The sequence below is a fragment of the Bombyx mori genome, chromosome 8 (genome assembly GCF_030269925.1).
Source record: "Bombyx mori chromosome 8, ASM3026992v2".
Classification (NCBI taxonomy): Eukaryota; Metazoa; Arthropoda; class Insecta; order Lepidoptera; family Bombycidae; genus Bombyx; species Bombyx mori.
In genome coordinates, this window is record NC_085114.1 from 2,238,600 (window position 1) to 2,256,208 (window position 17,609).

Consider the following 17,609-nt stretch of genomic DNA (forward strand, 5'->3'; position numbering starts at 1 on the left):
GTGCTGGAGACGAATGCTCGGTATTACATGGCCCGGACTTGGCACTGTGAGGTTTTTAGGGATATAAAAGAGGCGCTGTGTGCTTTGGTAGTTTGTTGCGTGTTGTCCTCCATAAACCTCATCTGAGTGGCCAATATAACACTACGTATAATTACATGTTTATTCCCGTCAGCGACCGCGGTGGATCGCGGCACGTTAACCACTGACTGACTAACGTATGCTGCTCATTACTATAAATGTATAGTAAGCTAAGCGAGGCGAGGTATTATTCTCTTACACTACACCCCCTCTATATTTGAAAAAAATTCTAATCGCTATTCTTCAAGAATTCGGCTTTAAGCAGCGTCTTTTGGCGCTCGTGCATGGACGCATACTATGGTTTTTTGGACATATCTCCTGGCGAGGAATGACTCCATAGAGTGCCTTGTCGTCCAGGGCAAAGTAGAAGGCGCCAGGTCAGTCGGCAGTTGGTGGTTTAAATGAGTGTACCAGGCTTACTACAAACCGGGAGAAATGGCGATTGCGCGTGAGGTGCATAGCATCTGCCCACAGCAATGATACTGAATGACGGCCACCACCGTTCTGAGAAGAGTGATACGACAAAGAAAAAAAGGCTAAGTAGCCCGCTTTTTTCTTTTTCCTACCTATGCTGATAGCCTTGAGAGGCTATTTCAGCTTCACCCTAACGTTTGTAGGTGAGCTCACGGGGCTCAAACCTGACGACGATGCTAACACGAACCCTAGCAAGAGCCGTGCTTCGCAGAATCTACCACCGGATCGGAAACGCGACCCACTGAGAAGATCCGCCGAGAAACTCAGTGGGCTGTGTCTGAGAGTTAATTTGCTCGTCGAGCCCTTCGTCGCAAGCGACGGGTTCGACGAGGACGGTGACCGGTGCTTGAAGTACCTAAAAGCACCGTTAGTGGATCGGGAGGATCCGAGATGACGTGTTTTGGGCGACGTCGACTGCTTTCCATTCTGTCCGCAGGATCGGGAATGTAGTTACCGGCGGCCACGATGAGAGGGTTCTCGTGTCGTGCCGCTTTATCGAAGTGGGTAGCCCGCACTGTTTGTGCAATGAATGATTGTAAATACAATGGTCTCTTAAGATATTGGTTTTTCGGAATTCAGTGTGCTTAGTGCGAGTTTTTTAACGTTCTCGACAGCGTAAAAGCTATCTCATATTTGTATGGAATAGGATCGTTTGCGTACGTTTGCCGCTAGGGGCGCTGTTCCAACTGCATACAAAATTGGGTTAACTTTTACGCTATCGAGAACGTTAAAAAACTCGCACTAAGCACACAGCAGCCTACGATTATACGATTTCTTTAACTTTCTGTAAGGATGAAATGCCATCTCTGATTATTATAGTAACAACAACATAGCCTATGTTTTCTTTCAAAAATCTCATGAAGCTATTATAACAGTAAAAGCCTACGGACAAACCAATAAACACACTCGGACATGATTGCATTTTAAGGTTGCAAAAGGACCTAAAAATGTACATCATATAATAAAAATAGATTTAAGTTATTATGTGACATATAAATCACAACTACACGTTCTATCTATCGTCTAGTAAAAATGACGTCTCATAATGACTTTTACTTTCGAACTAATTAAATGATATTTAAGCTTATCTCAATGTGTGAGTAACTAATATCATTAAATTACGATAAAAATGAGACACCGAAGAAAAAAATATTTCAGCGCCATCTATTGTTTGCGCTAAAACAGCTCAAGGGGAGCTGTTTTGTCTACGACACTAGTTGCGCGCATGCGTGCGAAGTCATTTAGAGGCTATTATTACAAACACAATCGTAATATTACACACACTAGTGTTCCGGCGAGCTCGGAATGTAAACGTGTGTCTGATGTTTTACAAAATAAATATTTTATTCTGTGTTTACGTACTTCCTGAGTATTGAAGTGAATAAAATGTAAGTAATCTCATTTCGTTCTTTAATTAGTAACAGTTTAATTATCATATAGACTGAGAATCACGAATAACCTTCACTGCGCATGTGTTGAATAACATGTATCAATTGTCATTCTGTTGTTAAGGATGATTTAATGGTATTTAATTATGGAATATATAACAACTTTGTTTTTTTAATATTATTAAATGGAACAATTTTGCTACAATAGAAGATGAATTTAAGATCCTTGTTCAACATCCGATATGGTCTAGTGGCTAGGATACCTGGCTCTCACCCAGGAGGCTCGGGTTCGATTCCCGGTATCGGAAACCATTTTGTAATTTTTATTTTTATTTCAGATCCAAAATGAATTTAAAGGCAGCGCTCGCCATTACTATGGTGTTTGTTGGATGTTGTTCCAACGTAGTTTTTTTGGAGTTTGTCGTCAAAGAGGACCCCGGAGCCGGTAACCTAGCGACCTTCCTGCAGTTTGTATTCATAGCTACGATTGGGTTCTGTACCGTCGGCAAATTCGGTATGGCCAAACGAAATATACCGTTTAGGCAGTATCTACTCCTGGTTGGGTTCTTTTGGACGAGCAGCGTCGCCAACAACTACGCCTTCGACTTTAACATCGCGATGCCGCTGCACATGATCTTCCGAGCTGGTTCTCTAATGGCCAACATGGCCATGGGCGTTTGGATCCTCAAGAAGCGGTACCCACCGCTGAAATACCTGGCCGTGTTTATGATTTCTGCCGGCATAGCCATTTGCACCATTCAGTCTAGCGGAGACGTGAAGGCGCCTCGCAAAACCCACGAGGACGCTGCCGAAGAGGAGAAACTGAAGTTCATCGACTGGCTGTGGTGGTGTTTGGGTATTGCCATACTGACCTTCGCCTTATTCGTCTCGGCTCGGATGGGAATCTTTCAAGAGTCGCTTTATTCGAAGTACGGAAAACACCCGTGGGAGGCATTATACTACACGCATCTTTTGCCATTGATGTTCTGGTTGCCGACCGCTTCGAATCTGATCGGACACGTCGAAATCGCGACAGAAACCCCTGCCGTCGAGTTCTTAGGGTTCATTTTGCCACGACAAGTTCTGTGGCTGTTGCTGTACGTTTCGACTCAGGGTCTGTGTATTAGCGCGGTCTACGTTTTGACAACCGAATGTGCGTCGCTGACAGTGACGTTAGCTGTCACTTTGAGAAAGTTCGTGTCGCTTCTGTTCTCTATAATGTACTTCAGGAATCCCTTCACTTTAGGGCACTGGATAGGGACATTGCTAGTGTTCGTCGGTACGTTGATATTCACGGAGATATTGCAGAAATGCTTGGCCGTGTTTACTACAGACGATAAGAAGAAAAAATAAATTTAGTATGTATAGCCCGACTAAATATGAGGCCGTCAGCGCAAAGGTGGGTTAAACTTACCATACTTATTATGGAGCAATGAGGCTTAAGTTTTCATGAATTTGAATAGACAAAAAAACAATACGCGCAATAATAATGTTTACAAAGCTATCTGTTGTCTTTGGGTGAAACTATGGCTGGCCGGTTTTGCATCAAAATTTATTATATAATAAATAAATTGCAATATACATAACTATAAACATGATTATGAAAAATTGTTGGTTTGGTTATTTTTGCGCTGACGGCCTCATTTTAAGATTTCGATGTGCCAGATTAAGAAACAACTTTTTAAATATCGGTACAGTTAATCTAATGCGAGTCGACTTAGGATTCGCAAGTGCGTTTATTATCGTAAAAGTATTTTAGTTTAAATTATTTTAGTTTTAAGACACAAAGGCAAATGTTCCGTTGTTAAATATTATCAATGATGTTTAGTTTGGTATATTTACTTACACTTTTTTACATTAAAAAAATAATATTGAAAAAATATTTAATAATATTAAAACATGAACTCGTATTGATGGAATGTTTACTACTAGAGTAGAATTATTTTGTCCGCGCAGTTTGGGGTCATAAAAAATCGGAGCGGTGAAGCGAGTATTTCGCTCTCTCTTCCACTCAGGAGCCTATGGACGGGCATAGTGATGCGCATTATTGTTGTCGATGAGCGTTATCGATAGTGTATTTAGTTTTGTCATTTGATAAAAATGAAAGAAAAAATCACTAATCGAACACTTACACCACATATCGCCGCAACAAGTTAACGAGGACGGCAGAAACTAACACTTTGTAACATTTCGGGATCTATTCTCATTTCAGTTTTTAACACATTATTGATAATAACGTATGTTTGTGCTGGTATATTTTTGCCAAGAAAGCAAAATATTTGATAAATTCTGCCATTTTGGTACAAAACAAAGGAGTAGCCTTGTGTCACTAAAGAGATTCAGAGAGCAAATGCATAAAATCACATTTCTCTTCGACATATGTACTATAATTTCGATGCCTCCAATGAACACTACTCTAACTCAAAATTTTGAAATTTTCGTTTTTCACGCAAATCGCTTCACTGTTTTAAAAGTATTACAAATTAATGGGGTTCGAAGCAAGAGTAAATCACCTAGTCACACAAGAAAAAACCATAAAATATTTATTATTGCAGATATATTTATCAACTTTTTTCGTTTAAACTCTCCTCTTGTAAACCTACGAATTTGGAGTTAGAATAGTGTTCATTGGAGGCATCGATTTGTAGGTAGGTACAATAAATGACTCATAACATAACAATGTCTCACCACCCTTCGTATACCACTCCGGCGCCGTGTACATGCCTTCGATGACTCGTTTGTTTTTATCGATAATGCCGTTGCGCCCGCGCAACTTGCTCATCGCCCTAGCCGGCCTATGTTTAATGACCCAAACTGCACGGACAAAATAATTCTACTATAGACTCCTTTGCTTCTAATCTCCTTTATGTCTGACATCTATTTGACGTTTACGCGATTTTATAAACCCTCACTAGAGTTAGACGCGCCAGTTGATCTGGGCCACATCGTATCAGTGTCTCTTTATCTCTTCTGTATCTCTTTCTAATGCGAACGTTGAAAGAAGATGAACGATTTACGGGTTCTAATGCGTGTGCGTTCGGAAGCTTGCCTAAGTATATTAAGTTTATAGCATTTCATTAAGCGGGCTGAAGCTTTACGATTTCAAGTCAAACGTCTTACAGAAAGTAAGACTATGATCAAACTTCTAAACTTGATATGAGATCAAGAGTGGTAATATTAATTATAAGTTAGTAAATTATTTCTGTTATTTAATGTGACATTAAGAAAAAAATACCTTTGTGAATATATGCATAATATTATTACATAATTAATTTTATTTTTTTGCTTGTAATTGTTTAATCGTAAGTATTGTCGTCAGCTGAAATAAATTATGAATCATATCTTGGAAAAGACAATTCAATGATAAAATGTTTTTTTTTACTTTCATTACGTTGACAAATAACTATTTGCTTACGGCTTTGCTTTACGGGTTTTTTTTACGACGTTTGACTAAATGTGATGTGCATATTAATCCTCAAATAAGTTATGCATATCATAAAAAGAAATGAATACAATATTGATTAAAAAAAAGTAGGTTATCGTAGGTTGTCCGTACGAACTACGGACATTGCGTTTTAAAGATACATGATATCAAAAATCAATGACGCGGTACAGATAATACAATAAAATAGGTACTAGGTACGAGTAATCGTGATATTTTTCTCCCATTACAATTAAATCCAATAATACGTCCATAAATTTTTTCTCATGGTAGTTTAAAAAAAACCCCGGCAATATATCATACACTTTCATCGGACTCCTGTATTATCGGATCCGGAGACTGACATACGTATTTATTAACGTTTGAATCTACACACATATCGAGGGATGAAGGCTATTTCGTTTAAGCGATGTTTCGCTTAAAAAGCGACATTTATCTTTGTAATTAAAGGTCCGCTTTATTCGTTATTAGCATCAACAATTCGATGTTTTGACGTGACAACGTCTTCGATGGAGCCGGTTGCATGCACGAAAAAACATGACTCATGCAGCGTTACCTCGCTCTGAGGCGCTCCATTTAAGGCTTGAAGTGCAAGCGAGAGCGCGCGACGAGCGACAAAGAGACACAATCGGCCTCCGCGTTCGGCAGCGTTCGACATCTGTCTCTCTCCTACTTGAGTGACCGATGCAACCGCGTGGACAGCTGCTATACGCAGCTGTTTTACATGTTTTCGTCAAGTATGAAGTTCAGTGAAAAGTGAATGTGGTCTCAATTGTTTATAGCAACGATAATTGCGATAATTTAAAAATGAAACCATTCCATCAGTATTTTCTTATGACGTCACGTTCAACTATCGTTAGTAAACCGACTTTACAGACAACCGATTTTTTAATTGAACTCCAATTATGTTTGGAGGATCCAGGCTATGGAATGAGCTCCCCTCCACGGTGTTTTCCGAGCGCTATGACATGTCCTTCTTCAAACGAGGCTTGTGGAGAGTATTAAGCGGTAGGCAGCGGCTTGGCTCTGCCCCTGGCATTGCTGAAGTCCATGGGCGACGGTAACCACTCACCATCAGGTGGGCCGTATGCTCGTCTGCCTGCAAGGTCAATAAAAAAAAAATGTTTACTCCAAACAGCTGAAGAAATTTTCATGTCATAATATTTTAATAAATTTCAAAGATTAAATGGCTCTCTTGTAAAGTTGCAGAAATGACGCTCAAACGAAATTGCATTACACATCTCCCTATAGATATCTATTAAACACCTAGACAACGAGAGGAAACAAATCAGTTTATCACACGAATATTTGCCCAATCTGAGAATCGAGGCCACGACTCCTGTCCCAGCAATCAAAGCCAATTATTACTGCACCATAGACTCAAATTCATAAAATTCCAATTAAATCGTGGGATAGTCAAGACAATCTATACTCTATACTAATATATAAATCTACAGTGGTTTTTACGGATGTTCCATTATAACTACTGAACCATGCATCCGATTGCAACTTGATATCCATGTAGAAAATACATGTACTTAATGGATAGGCTAATATTTGTATGAGTGTTGGACTCCCTACACCAGTTGCGGGGGCGTTAATGATGAGAATCTTTGTGGGGGTGAGAAATAATAATGTTAATTTTTAAATGTCCAGTGAAACGGACGGATTACTACCCGTCACAGAATCGCGACCTACTGGGAATATTACCCGTCATTATACTAGCTACTGCTAGTATACTCATAAGTTTACGAATTCAATGTCAACGCAGCATATTAGTTTCTTTGTTAAATAGCGCACAGACCTGTGTGAGACAATCACAATGTACGAGGTTGGGTCATAGAATTGCTGCCTCAAACAGCGGTCCGCCGGCTATTGTGCAGTGAAGACTTTGACCTCATATTTCAAGATGTCCACTGGCAATTTATGCCTGAAATACTGCAGCGCTTTGGACGGTAACCATTTTACTTTTAGTGGTAATTCGATGAATAACTCTGTGTGCTTAGTGCGAGTTTTTTAACATTCTCGATAGCGTAAAAGTTAGTTCATCTAATACATAAAATTCTCGTGTCACGATGTTCGTTCCCATACTCCTCCGAAACCGCTTGACCGATTCTCATGAAATTTTTTATGCATATTCAGTAAGCCTGAGAATCGGCTACTATCTATTTTTCATACCCCTAAGTGATTAGGGTTGTCCACCCCTAACATAATTTTTGGAGTTTACTCCTTTAGAATCGATTTACATATATAGGCCCGGGGTATGAAAATTATGGGGACCAAAATCGTACTAGCATGTCACACGAAATGCGTTATGCGCCTGATTGGCTCCTGATTGCGTGATGCGTGCGCGCGCCAATCAGGAGCCAACGCGCGGCCGCGTTATCGCAGGTGACGCCGGGCTGCTGCGCCGGCAGTCCGCCACAAAGCCTCGTACTGATCGCGCGTTTCTCTCATTATTGTATTTTCATATATTTGTTAGTCGTTTGTTTTGTGTCTCGTTAATTTGTTAATAATCTGTAGTGTATCGTGTTGTCGTAATATAGAACTATTTCTCGTATTGTTTCGTTTAATTTTTTATATCCAGTAAACTCCAGTCGTGCGTCGGAGCGGACACACACACTTTATTTTTTTGTATTTGGAGTTTACTCCTTTAGAATCGATTTACATATATAGGCCCGGGGTATGAAAATTATGGGGACCAAAATCGTACTAGCATGTCACACGAAATGCGTTATGCGCCTGATTGCGCATGTCACACGAAATGCGTTATCGCAGGTGACGCCGGGCTGCTGCGCCGGCAGTCCGCCACAAAGCCTCGTACTGATCGCGCGTTTCTCTCATTATTGTATTTTCATATATTTGTTAGTCGTTTGTTTTGTGTCTCGTTAATTTGTTAATAATCTGTAGTGTATCGTGTTGTCGTAATATAGAACTATTTCTCGTATTGTTTCGTTTAATTTTTTATATCCAGTAAACTCCAGTCGTGCGTCGGAGCGGACACACACACTTTTTTTTTTTTGTTATTATGAGGTATTATGTGGTTGAATGAGGTTTTGTTATTTTTATTATATATTCCCTCATCGTTCACAGCACTACATACCTCTTTCACTCATTTACCACATCCTTACGCACTTAAAATAAGTTAGTTTTTTTTTCTACACTAGAAATTCCCTAGAAATCTTACATATGGCAAAACAATGTTTGCGGGTCAGCTAGTATTTATATAGAATGGAATCGTGTGCCTACGTTTGCCGCTAGGGGCGCTGTTCCAACTGCATACAAAATTGGGTTAACTTTTACGCTATCGAGAACAAAAAACTCGTACTAAGCACACCGATCTACTTCTGGCTCAACGCAATGCTAACCTGCTGTTGGCTTCAACGTTTGTGTACACACATATATTAATTGCATTTGAACATTAAGACGCAGGTTAATTGTGATTAACGAAAGGCAATAACCGGTTTGGTTTGGTTAGTGGTAGGTGATGGGTAAATCTACACTATAATAATATTATAAAGAGGAAAGATTTGTTTGTTTGTTTGTTTCGAATAGGCTCCGAAACTACTGGACCGATTTGAAAAATTCTTTTTCCATTAGAAGCCGACATTGTCCCTGATGAACATAGGCTACTTTTTTTTTTTTTTTGGTTTCATGTGTGTTTTAATGTTTCCGAAGCGAAGCGAGGGCGGGTCGCTAGTATAATATACTTTACTGGTGTTGGGACCTTTTGTGAGTCCGCACGGGTAGGTACCACCACCCTGCTGTCCTCCTTCCTCTGTCTGCGCGATTTTCGTAAAAAGGGGTACAAAGTTTTTGCTTCACTTATTAATACTTAGATGTTCTAGTGAATTATTGTAATCGATTTTAAACTACCTCCTTTGTCAATTAATGACTTAAAAATGTCCTTGGCTCTGAATCAGATGACTATAAAGGACAATGAAAGTACGTGAATGTTTTGAATTAATTTCAAAGCGTGTAAAATGCATTTATAAATGAAATACTTTTTTGTGATAACAGAATTGAGATCGTAACAAATATTTAGGGCACTTTTACCTGTGTTGTATATATGTTGTGAAATAAACTTGGATAATGTTTAAAGTTTAATGAAACCAATTGATTTTATTAAAATGTACTATTAATAATGTTATTTAGTATAATTGTCTGTAAAATAAATCTGAAATTGAAAGATCGATACACGTTTTTTATTTGTAACGAACAGCAAATAGGCTTAATTGAAAATTGTGTCAACCGTCATGGATATTGGCAGGCAGGCTAACTGGAATAGAAATCTTCAAATGGGTACTTATTTATGAAACTATTTAGTCACTAATGGTGCTTACTTAAATAATAATGATATAGTAAATATATGTTAGAATTAGCAGACATTTGCCTGCGGTAGAGTGTGCTGATCCCGCTGAGTTGGTGACACCGCTCTGTCTAATTCTGTTACAAAGTATTAATGGGTTCCGTTCTGACAAGCGAAAAAGCTGTTAGGCCTTTGCAAGCATTCAGATTGTTCATATCTTCCCAACCAAGCTGACGAACATAATATATTGTTGTTGTTGCTATTAGAAAATGATCGTATTATCTTGTATTTTGGCGAGTCGTAGATAATGGTGATTACTTTTACGGTTAGATATCTCATTTTAATATTCCTAAAGTTTCGAATATTTTAATGTTTTCTTTACAGCCTTCTTTCTTACGAAAATATAAGTATTCAATTTCATGTTAAAAGTAATTTGGATTAGGATTGATAGTTTATTAAAAAAAAACAAAAAAATGTCGTGTATTCAAAATATATGAAAGGAAAACAAAATCTGTAAAAGAATCGTGTTTATCTTGATCAAGGCACTCGAAATTTACCTTGCCTTAAATATGTATGTCAAAGTAAATTTGGCAGAGCGTTGTGTATGCGATAAAACCTGACATAAAAATTTGCAACTTCGCTGGAACGCGGTATAGTAACGTCGACGAGAGATACGATTTTTGACAACTATGATTGTCACTGTGATTGTTTATATATGTTTTATTGCAGTAGATTGGCAAAGAAGTTGAGACTTCGAATATAACTTCTGATGTATATTATATGTTTACTTATAATCATTTAACGGTCATCCACAGTGCGTTTCCAGAGGTATTTTTTGCCACGTACCATCCGGCTATGGAATGAGCTCCTCTCCACGGTGTTTCCCGAGCGCTATGACATGTCCTTCTTAAAACGAGGCTTGTGGAGAGTATTAAACGGTAGGCAGCGGCTTGGCTCTGCTCCTGGCATTGCTGAAGTCCATGGGCGACGGTAACCACTCACCATCAGGTGGGCCGTATGCTCGTCTGCCTACAAGGGCAATAATACAAAAAAAAAACGCTACATGAGTACGTTCACCTATGTAAGCAAAAAATAGGGCGAGGATAAGATGAGTTCGGAATGAGTTGAGGTAGCGTTGTGCCAGTAGCTAAAGGTGACTGGAATTAGTTACCTTTTCTTCACTACCTATTGTAGCTACCCTCGGATTGGTAGGTGAGTCGGAGGCGACGGGCTCAGCCTTAGAGAATTTGCTAACACTGGCCCTAAGAAGAGCAGTGCTTGGCTGAATCAACCACCGGATCAGAATCGCGACCTACTGGGAATATTAGGTGAGAAACTGGTAGTAACACGTCTTATCAGTCCGCACGGGTAGATACCACCACCCTGCCTATTTCTGCCGTGAAGCAGTGATGCGCTTCGGTTTGAAGGGTATAGGTAAGTTTGAAGGGTAACCTTAGAACTCATCTCTCAATGTGGGTGGCGGAATTTACGTTGTAGATGTCTATGGGCTTCGGTAACTACTCTATACCGTGGGCCATGAGCTTGTCCACCCATTTAAGCAATAAAAAAAAACACAGTGCGTTGTGTCTATGAGCTAGGTTGTAACTCGTCGAATATGAATTTAACGAGAACGCGACGGATCGGATGTCAGTAACCATTAAAGTACTTCAGTGGTAACCACCTAATGCTCCTAACGAATAGCGGACATACTATAATCACTGGCGGGTCGTATGACCAAAGCAGGGACAGGCTTTAATTTGACTAATTCGTTTCATGATTCGAAATTGCATACTTACAGAGTAGCTGTACTATATAATATTTATTATACATTCGGTTTTGCAAAATTTACATCCAACTACCGATGTTTTTATTTATTTATTTACACTTCATGTAAAATTTACATTGGCGGACTTAATGCCTAAGGTATTCTCTACCAGTCAACCAAAGGTAGTGCAGTGTAAATAGTGGTAGGGTCAATGAAATTTATATTAAGTTACGAATACCTACAAAAAAAGTATATATATATATATACAAAATCACAAATACATATACATATACATAGTTAGATAGATAGACAGCCAGCCGTATTGTTATAATATTTTTCGAACTAATAATAGTAGATTTATAGATTTACATCATCTTTATATTATGTTTTGGCTGAGTCACTGTGATTATTAGCAGCGTTTTGTTATGGCAATATGACCTTTATTATATCAGATTCACGGTTTTGTCTACTGTCTCATGAGGTTAAGTTAACAGTTGCTAACTAAAATATTTTTATTGAGTTTAAATTTTAAGCATGACTGAATTGTGCTGATTTCGACGTATTTTTTTAATATCTGTATGTAAAGGAATCTTTGAACGTCATTTTCATTCACTTTAAGACGTCCGCTTAGCTCATAGACTTATATAGTACCTACTTCAGTGGCTTAGCTCGAAAATTTCCACTATTCCAGATGACACTGATTTTATAACTTCGCCTAATATTCTGACTAGTATCGATATAGGATAAAAAAGATGAAATTAATTGTTGGTTTGCTCTTTAAGCGTGTTTTTTTTGTTTTATTTTTAAACTTTGTTATTTTCTTTTATATTGTAAGTCGTCGTGGCATAAAGGATAATAAGAGTGCTGTATTTGTATTGAGCAATGCGACTACTGGTAATGCGACCAGTACTGTAGGTACCAATTGTTTTTGTACTTAATTTAACGGTAGGCAGCTGCTTAGCTCTTCCCCTGGCTCTGCTGAAGTCCATCGGCGACGATAACCACTTACCATCAGGTGGGCCGTATGTTCCTCTGCCTACAAGGGCAATAAAAAAATAACAAATCAATAATATTCACGAATGACTGTAATAAAAATCAAACTCAAAAATTTCTTTTTTTCCTACCCATTCGCTGGTAGCCTAGGAGGCTATTTCAGCTACGCAAGGACGGGCAAATATTACTATTTTTTGCGAATTACTAGTGTTAGGGAGTCTTGTGATTACCAGCTCGCGAATTCGAATTCTCCAAAACGAAAACTGCTCACTCAATATTTGTAAACACAGACAATATGCATCTGTTAATATTTATTTTAATAATATTTTTTCAACCACGCAATGTAAGATAATAAATATAAGTCGACGTGTAGGGTGGTTTTGAGGGAGCGCAAAGTGCGACTGTTATCTACCTTTTTGTTTTTCTTTGCCTACTTATCCAGGTAACCTCTAGGGCTTATGCCAGGTTCACCGAGGGTGTAGATGAGTTCACAGGACTCAGCTTTGCGTCTACCTTCACAATCCATTACTGGTTGATCCAAACTATAAGCATAGCAGACCATAAATAACTATTTTATCATTCGTTTAGAAAACAAGATTGTTGCATTTTATATTGCTTTTTTGGTAGTTTCTATTTCCGGAACATTCTAGCACTGTCTATAAAGATCCTCATTTTAATACCGTCACTATATCTTCAAAGATGCTATTTATTATATATGTATATAGCCGAGTCAGGGGCCTCACATTGCATAATTTATTCAGTCTCAACGTAAAGTGGGTCAAACACGACACACACACATACGGTGTTACTTACTATTCTATATTTACTTGTATCAAATTAAATTTAAACAGTTAATGAATTATGCAATTTTAAGGGACCTGTACTCTAGTAATTAGTTAATTATTTTATTTATATAACGGCCGTCTGGTGTAGTGGTAAGTGACATGATCACTTACCACTACACCGGTGCATTCGTATCGAGCGATGCACTGGTGTTCGAATCTCGCTGGCGGGTGCCAATTTTTCTAACGAAATACGTACTCAGCAAATGTTCACGATTGACTTCCACGGTGAAGGAATAACATCGTGCAATAAAAATCAAACCCGCAAAATTATAATTTGCGTAATTACTGGTGGTAGAATCTCTTGTGAGTCCGTACGGGTAGGTACCACCGCCCCGCCTATTTCTGCCGTGAAGCAGTAATGCGTTTCGGTTTGAAGGGTGGGGCAGCCGTTGTGACTATACTGAGACCTTAGAACTATATCTCAAGGTGTGTGGCGCATTTACGTTGTAGATGTCTATGGGCTCCAGTAACCACTTAACACCAGGTGGGCTGTGAGCTCGTCCACACATCTAAGCAATAAAAATAAAATAAAAAAAACTACACAAGGGGGCCGCCAAGGGAAGATAGTTGTATGATAAATATAAAAATTTCTTTTCCAGGGTTATGGACGTATATTAAATATATGTACGTATATGTATAATAAAAATCTTACATTTATTTCCGTTATCTGGTACCGGTAACACAAGTTCTTTACGAACTAAGCACGGGACCAGTTAACGTGGCGTGATTGTTAGTAAATATTTATTATTTGTTTTTGATAGCTTTTACTCCAGTTTAAGTGGCATTTATGAGCGTAAACTTGTAAGTACAATCGCCGTGAAAAGTCTTTACACACACACCTGGATGAACTCATAGTATAATTCCAGGATTATCGACTACTTGTCCACGTCGCCCAAAACACGTCATTACGGATCCTCCCGACCCATTAACGGCGCTTTTAGGTACCACAAGCACCGGTCATCGTTCTCGTCAAACCGGTCACTTGCGACGAAGGGCTCGACTAGCGAATTAAGCCACAGAGACAGCCCACTGAGTTTCTCTCCGGATCTTCTCAGTGGGTCGCGTTTCCAATCCGGTGGTAGATTCTGCGAAGCATTGCTCTTGCTGGGTCCAGTGTTAGCAACACTCCGGTTTGAGCCCCGTGAGCTCACCTACATGTTAGGGCGAAGCTGAAATAGCCTCTCAAGGCTATCTATCAGCATAGGTAGGAAATAAAATCGACTATATACAAGCGTTTCACGTAATATCAAAACTTTTAATTTTAAAAACATGAATTCTATCAAATTTAAAAACATGAATTCTATCAAATTATCAATCGTTATTGATTGATAAACGTTAAGGGAAGATTTTCCACTAAGCGGGTGAAATTACAAGTCCGATCGACGCGGCGACCGTCCAAATGTAATTTTTTTAAACTTATTTACATTATGTTTTGCACTGATCGCGTAAATGTCTTTAGCGCGAACCAGACATCTGTCAAATTTCTTCTGTTTTATTCACGTTCCTAATCTATTTATCGAAGCAAGAATACAAAATTCATACCTGAGTTTAATACCTAATTAGTTTATCTTGAATTAAAATTTATTTATTTTGTATTAAATTAACATGAATTACTGTTATTTTTCTAAGTAGGGTGGCGAGTTTCGGGTTCGCCTTGTTTTGATCTTCTCACAAACAATTTCGGAACCATAGAAGTATTTTTTTCCAAAAGACTAGTGTATTTATGTAGTGGATATTTATATTTAGTGTATTGTGAGCATAAATTAACCAGGTTACGCCCAGTTTAGTGTAAAGTGGTCTTACAAGCCCATAGATATGACTACCTCAATGTACTATATAAATTTAATTTAATAAATTTTTATTAGTGTAAAAATTATAGGAAATGGTGCCCAGAAAAAATCGTCCAGAATCGAGAACCGCCTTTCACTTGAAGTAGGTTAAATTTAAACCAGTCATTATTTCCTCGTTCAGTTCCTTAATGTAGACAGAGAATAAAATTGTTTATCTTCCACGTAAAACTTCCTTTAACTCTAGACTAAAAATCTAAAATAGTCTAGCGTTATCCGTTAACCGCTTTGGGGCCGAAATTAGCGGGCGCTTCCCGAAAAGCTTGCCTTGCGAATTTCCCCCTATTTTCTTCCCCCACTTAAAAAGCGGACACACGAAACCCGACCCTATCGCAAACGCACAAGGGTCACGTAAAACTACGACGGATAGATATAAAATTTCGCAATTGTTAAGCGCACGACGACGGAATTTCAACAAGTTAGTTCATTGCTTTCGGTCAGAATTTATTGTTGCTTTTCGTTTGTACCTTATCGGTTGTTGTTAGGGTTGATTTAAGCTTGCGTGTTCGTCGGCCAGAAGCCCGCGTTCCAGCTCTTGACGAATGCTGCCAAAACTGGACAGTTTTCACTTCGTTTACTCAATTTATTGTTTTGTTAGCGGATTTAAGTTTTATACATGTACATTTCTGTTACTGCGCTCGGTTAAGATTCTTAATTAAATAGATTAGATAGATAGAGAATTCTTAATAGATAAATATGAAAATGCTCGGAATTAAATAAAAATATCAATTTTGTTTTTCCTTTGACGATGATTCCTTTTGTTTGTTTTAAGTTTATTTTATACAAAAGTTTAGGTCTTTTATTTATCGTTTGAGGCACTACGAAGTCTGCCGGGTCAGCTAGTTACTAATAAAAATCGTAGGTACGTTACGGACGTTTTTTCCCGGTTAGGGTACCCTTCCGCATCGTTCCATAAGGAACTTCATTCCGAAATTCGCTTAATATCCCTACTGAGTTTTTGTATTCTTTGCAGATGGGGAACCAATTAAACTCCCGGAGAATCTTGAAAGTCTACCGCGCGCCGAGCACTTCGCGGCCCAACGACACCGATGGAACACGAATGAGGTTAGTCAAATAACAATTATCATTTCAGCTTCCACTGGCGACAACTGAAGAAACGCCTAATTTTATTTCACGCAATATTACAGTATTGATATCGTTATTGTTGTTAGCATTAACATGTAAAATGTGGTACTGGTAGCTTAAGATTTTAAAATAAAGTCGAAGTTATCTTTAAATTGGACTTTAAAAAAAATTAAGCATTCTAGATTTGTGGCCTTAAGTTCAAAATTAGTAAGTGTTTTGAGTATCAGAAATATATTAATATTTCAATTAACAGTAACACGGACGCTTAGCGTGGTTTGGACATGTGATGCCTAGAAAGGAGACGCATGTGACTAGGAGATGTATGGAAATGGTAGTGCAAGGTAAAGGGGGAGGAGGTCGACCGAAGAAGAAATGGATAGAGTGTGTGAGTGACAATATGAGAGAGAGGGAGAGAGAGGGGTGAGTGTTGAGATGACGGCTGATAGAAGAGAGTGGAAGAGAAAAATTCGCTATACCGACCCCACCTAGTGGGATAAGGTGGAGACAAAGAGAGACAGAGAGTTTCAATGAGTACTAACACGTAAACCCCGATTTTCAAGTATTTTGAATAACCACAAATTCGGTGTTTAAATATACATATTATATATGTATTTATATTAAACTGTGAAAGCTTACGTCAAAGTATCCGTTCCGCCTTTATTAAACCGTCGAATCCCGGATAAAATTAAAACCGGTGAAATTCATAACGACGAGTTAACAAATACCCTTGATGTATAAGCTAGGCCATCTTATAGCCGGGCGGGTTATGGCGGCGGTACTGGCTCGCATAAATCGCCGGCTAATTCATGTATTATGCAAACATTCGCACACGTGTCTCATATCACGGTCTCACAATGTTTTAGCCTGCTTCACCTGGCGTGGATTAGATACGAGCCACTACTATAAGTTTCCGACTCGATTGCCCTACATTAAGTTTTCTTTTGTTTGTTGAAAAAAGATTATAATATAATCTAGGTATTCACATTATTCACTCTAGATTGGTAATCAATTGGGTTTTCAGCCCGGTGTTAAGTATTTGGCTTGATAACGGTAAAAGCACTCAGAGAATTGACGATTGACCTAAGTTCAGTTTTCTTTTGTTTGTTTTTGCCAGTGAATATTGAGTCGAAAAAATATTACAAACTATTTTTATTGCCAATATATTATTGTTGTTTCGAATACTTCGATATTAGGACATTGCGATAATTAACTATCGTTTTCTTTAAAAATATTTCTAGACTTCCATTTCACACACAACTAACTACAGTACTCACAGTACTCTTAGGTTTGGTAGTTCATTGACTTCAGTTCCCGTTTTTACGGTAAGAGCTGGAGGTAGAAATAGAGAAAAGATCCCAGATGCTGGATGAGAACAATCACAT

General features: G+C 38.5%; 2 protein-coding genes and 1 non-coding gene across 4 annotated transcripts in view; all 3 read left to right on the forward strand.

Annotated features, from left to right (window-relative positions):
* The window catches only part of LOC101735868 (calmodulin-binding transcription activator 2), a 266,028-nt gene that overhangs the window by 76,146 nt on the left and 172,273 nt on the right, over nt 1-17,609 (forward strand). For both annotated transcript variants that reach the window (XM_062669648.1, XM_038012539.2), the window contains exon 3: nt 16,115-16,206. The gene's annotated coding sequence lies outside the window, so the exon portion shown is untranslated. The remainder of the gene's footprint in view (nt 1-16,114; nt 16,207-17,609) is intronic.
* LOC101745518 (UDP-xylose and UDP-N-acetylglucosamine transporter) lies at nt 1,768-7,547 on the forward strand. The gene is made up of 2 exons (XM_004925114.5): nt 1,768-1,940; nt 2,279-7,547. The coding sequence occupies exon 2, from the start codon at nt 2,286-2,288 to the stop codon at nt 3,291-3,293; it is 1,008 nt and encodes a 335-aa protein (XP_004925171.1). The 5' UTR covers nt 1,768-1,940; nt 2,279-2,285; the 3' UTR covers nt 3,294-7,547.
* On the forward strand, nt 2,177-2,248 carry TRNAE-CUC (transfer RNA glutamic acid (anticodon CUC)). Its single transcript has one exon. It is a non-coding gene; the product is annotated as a tRNA-Glu (tRNA).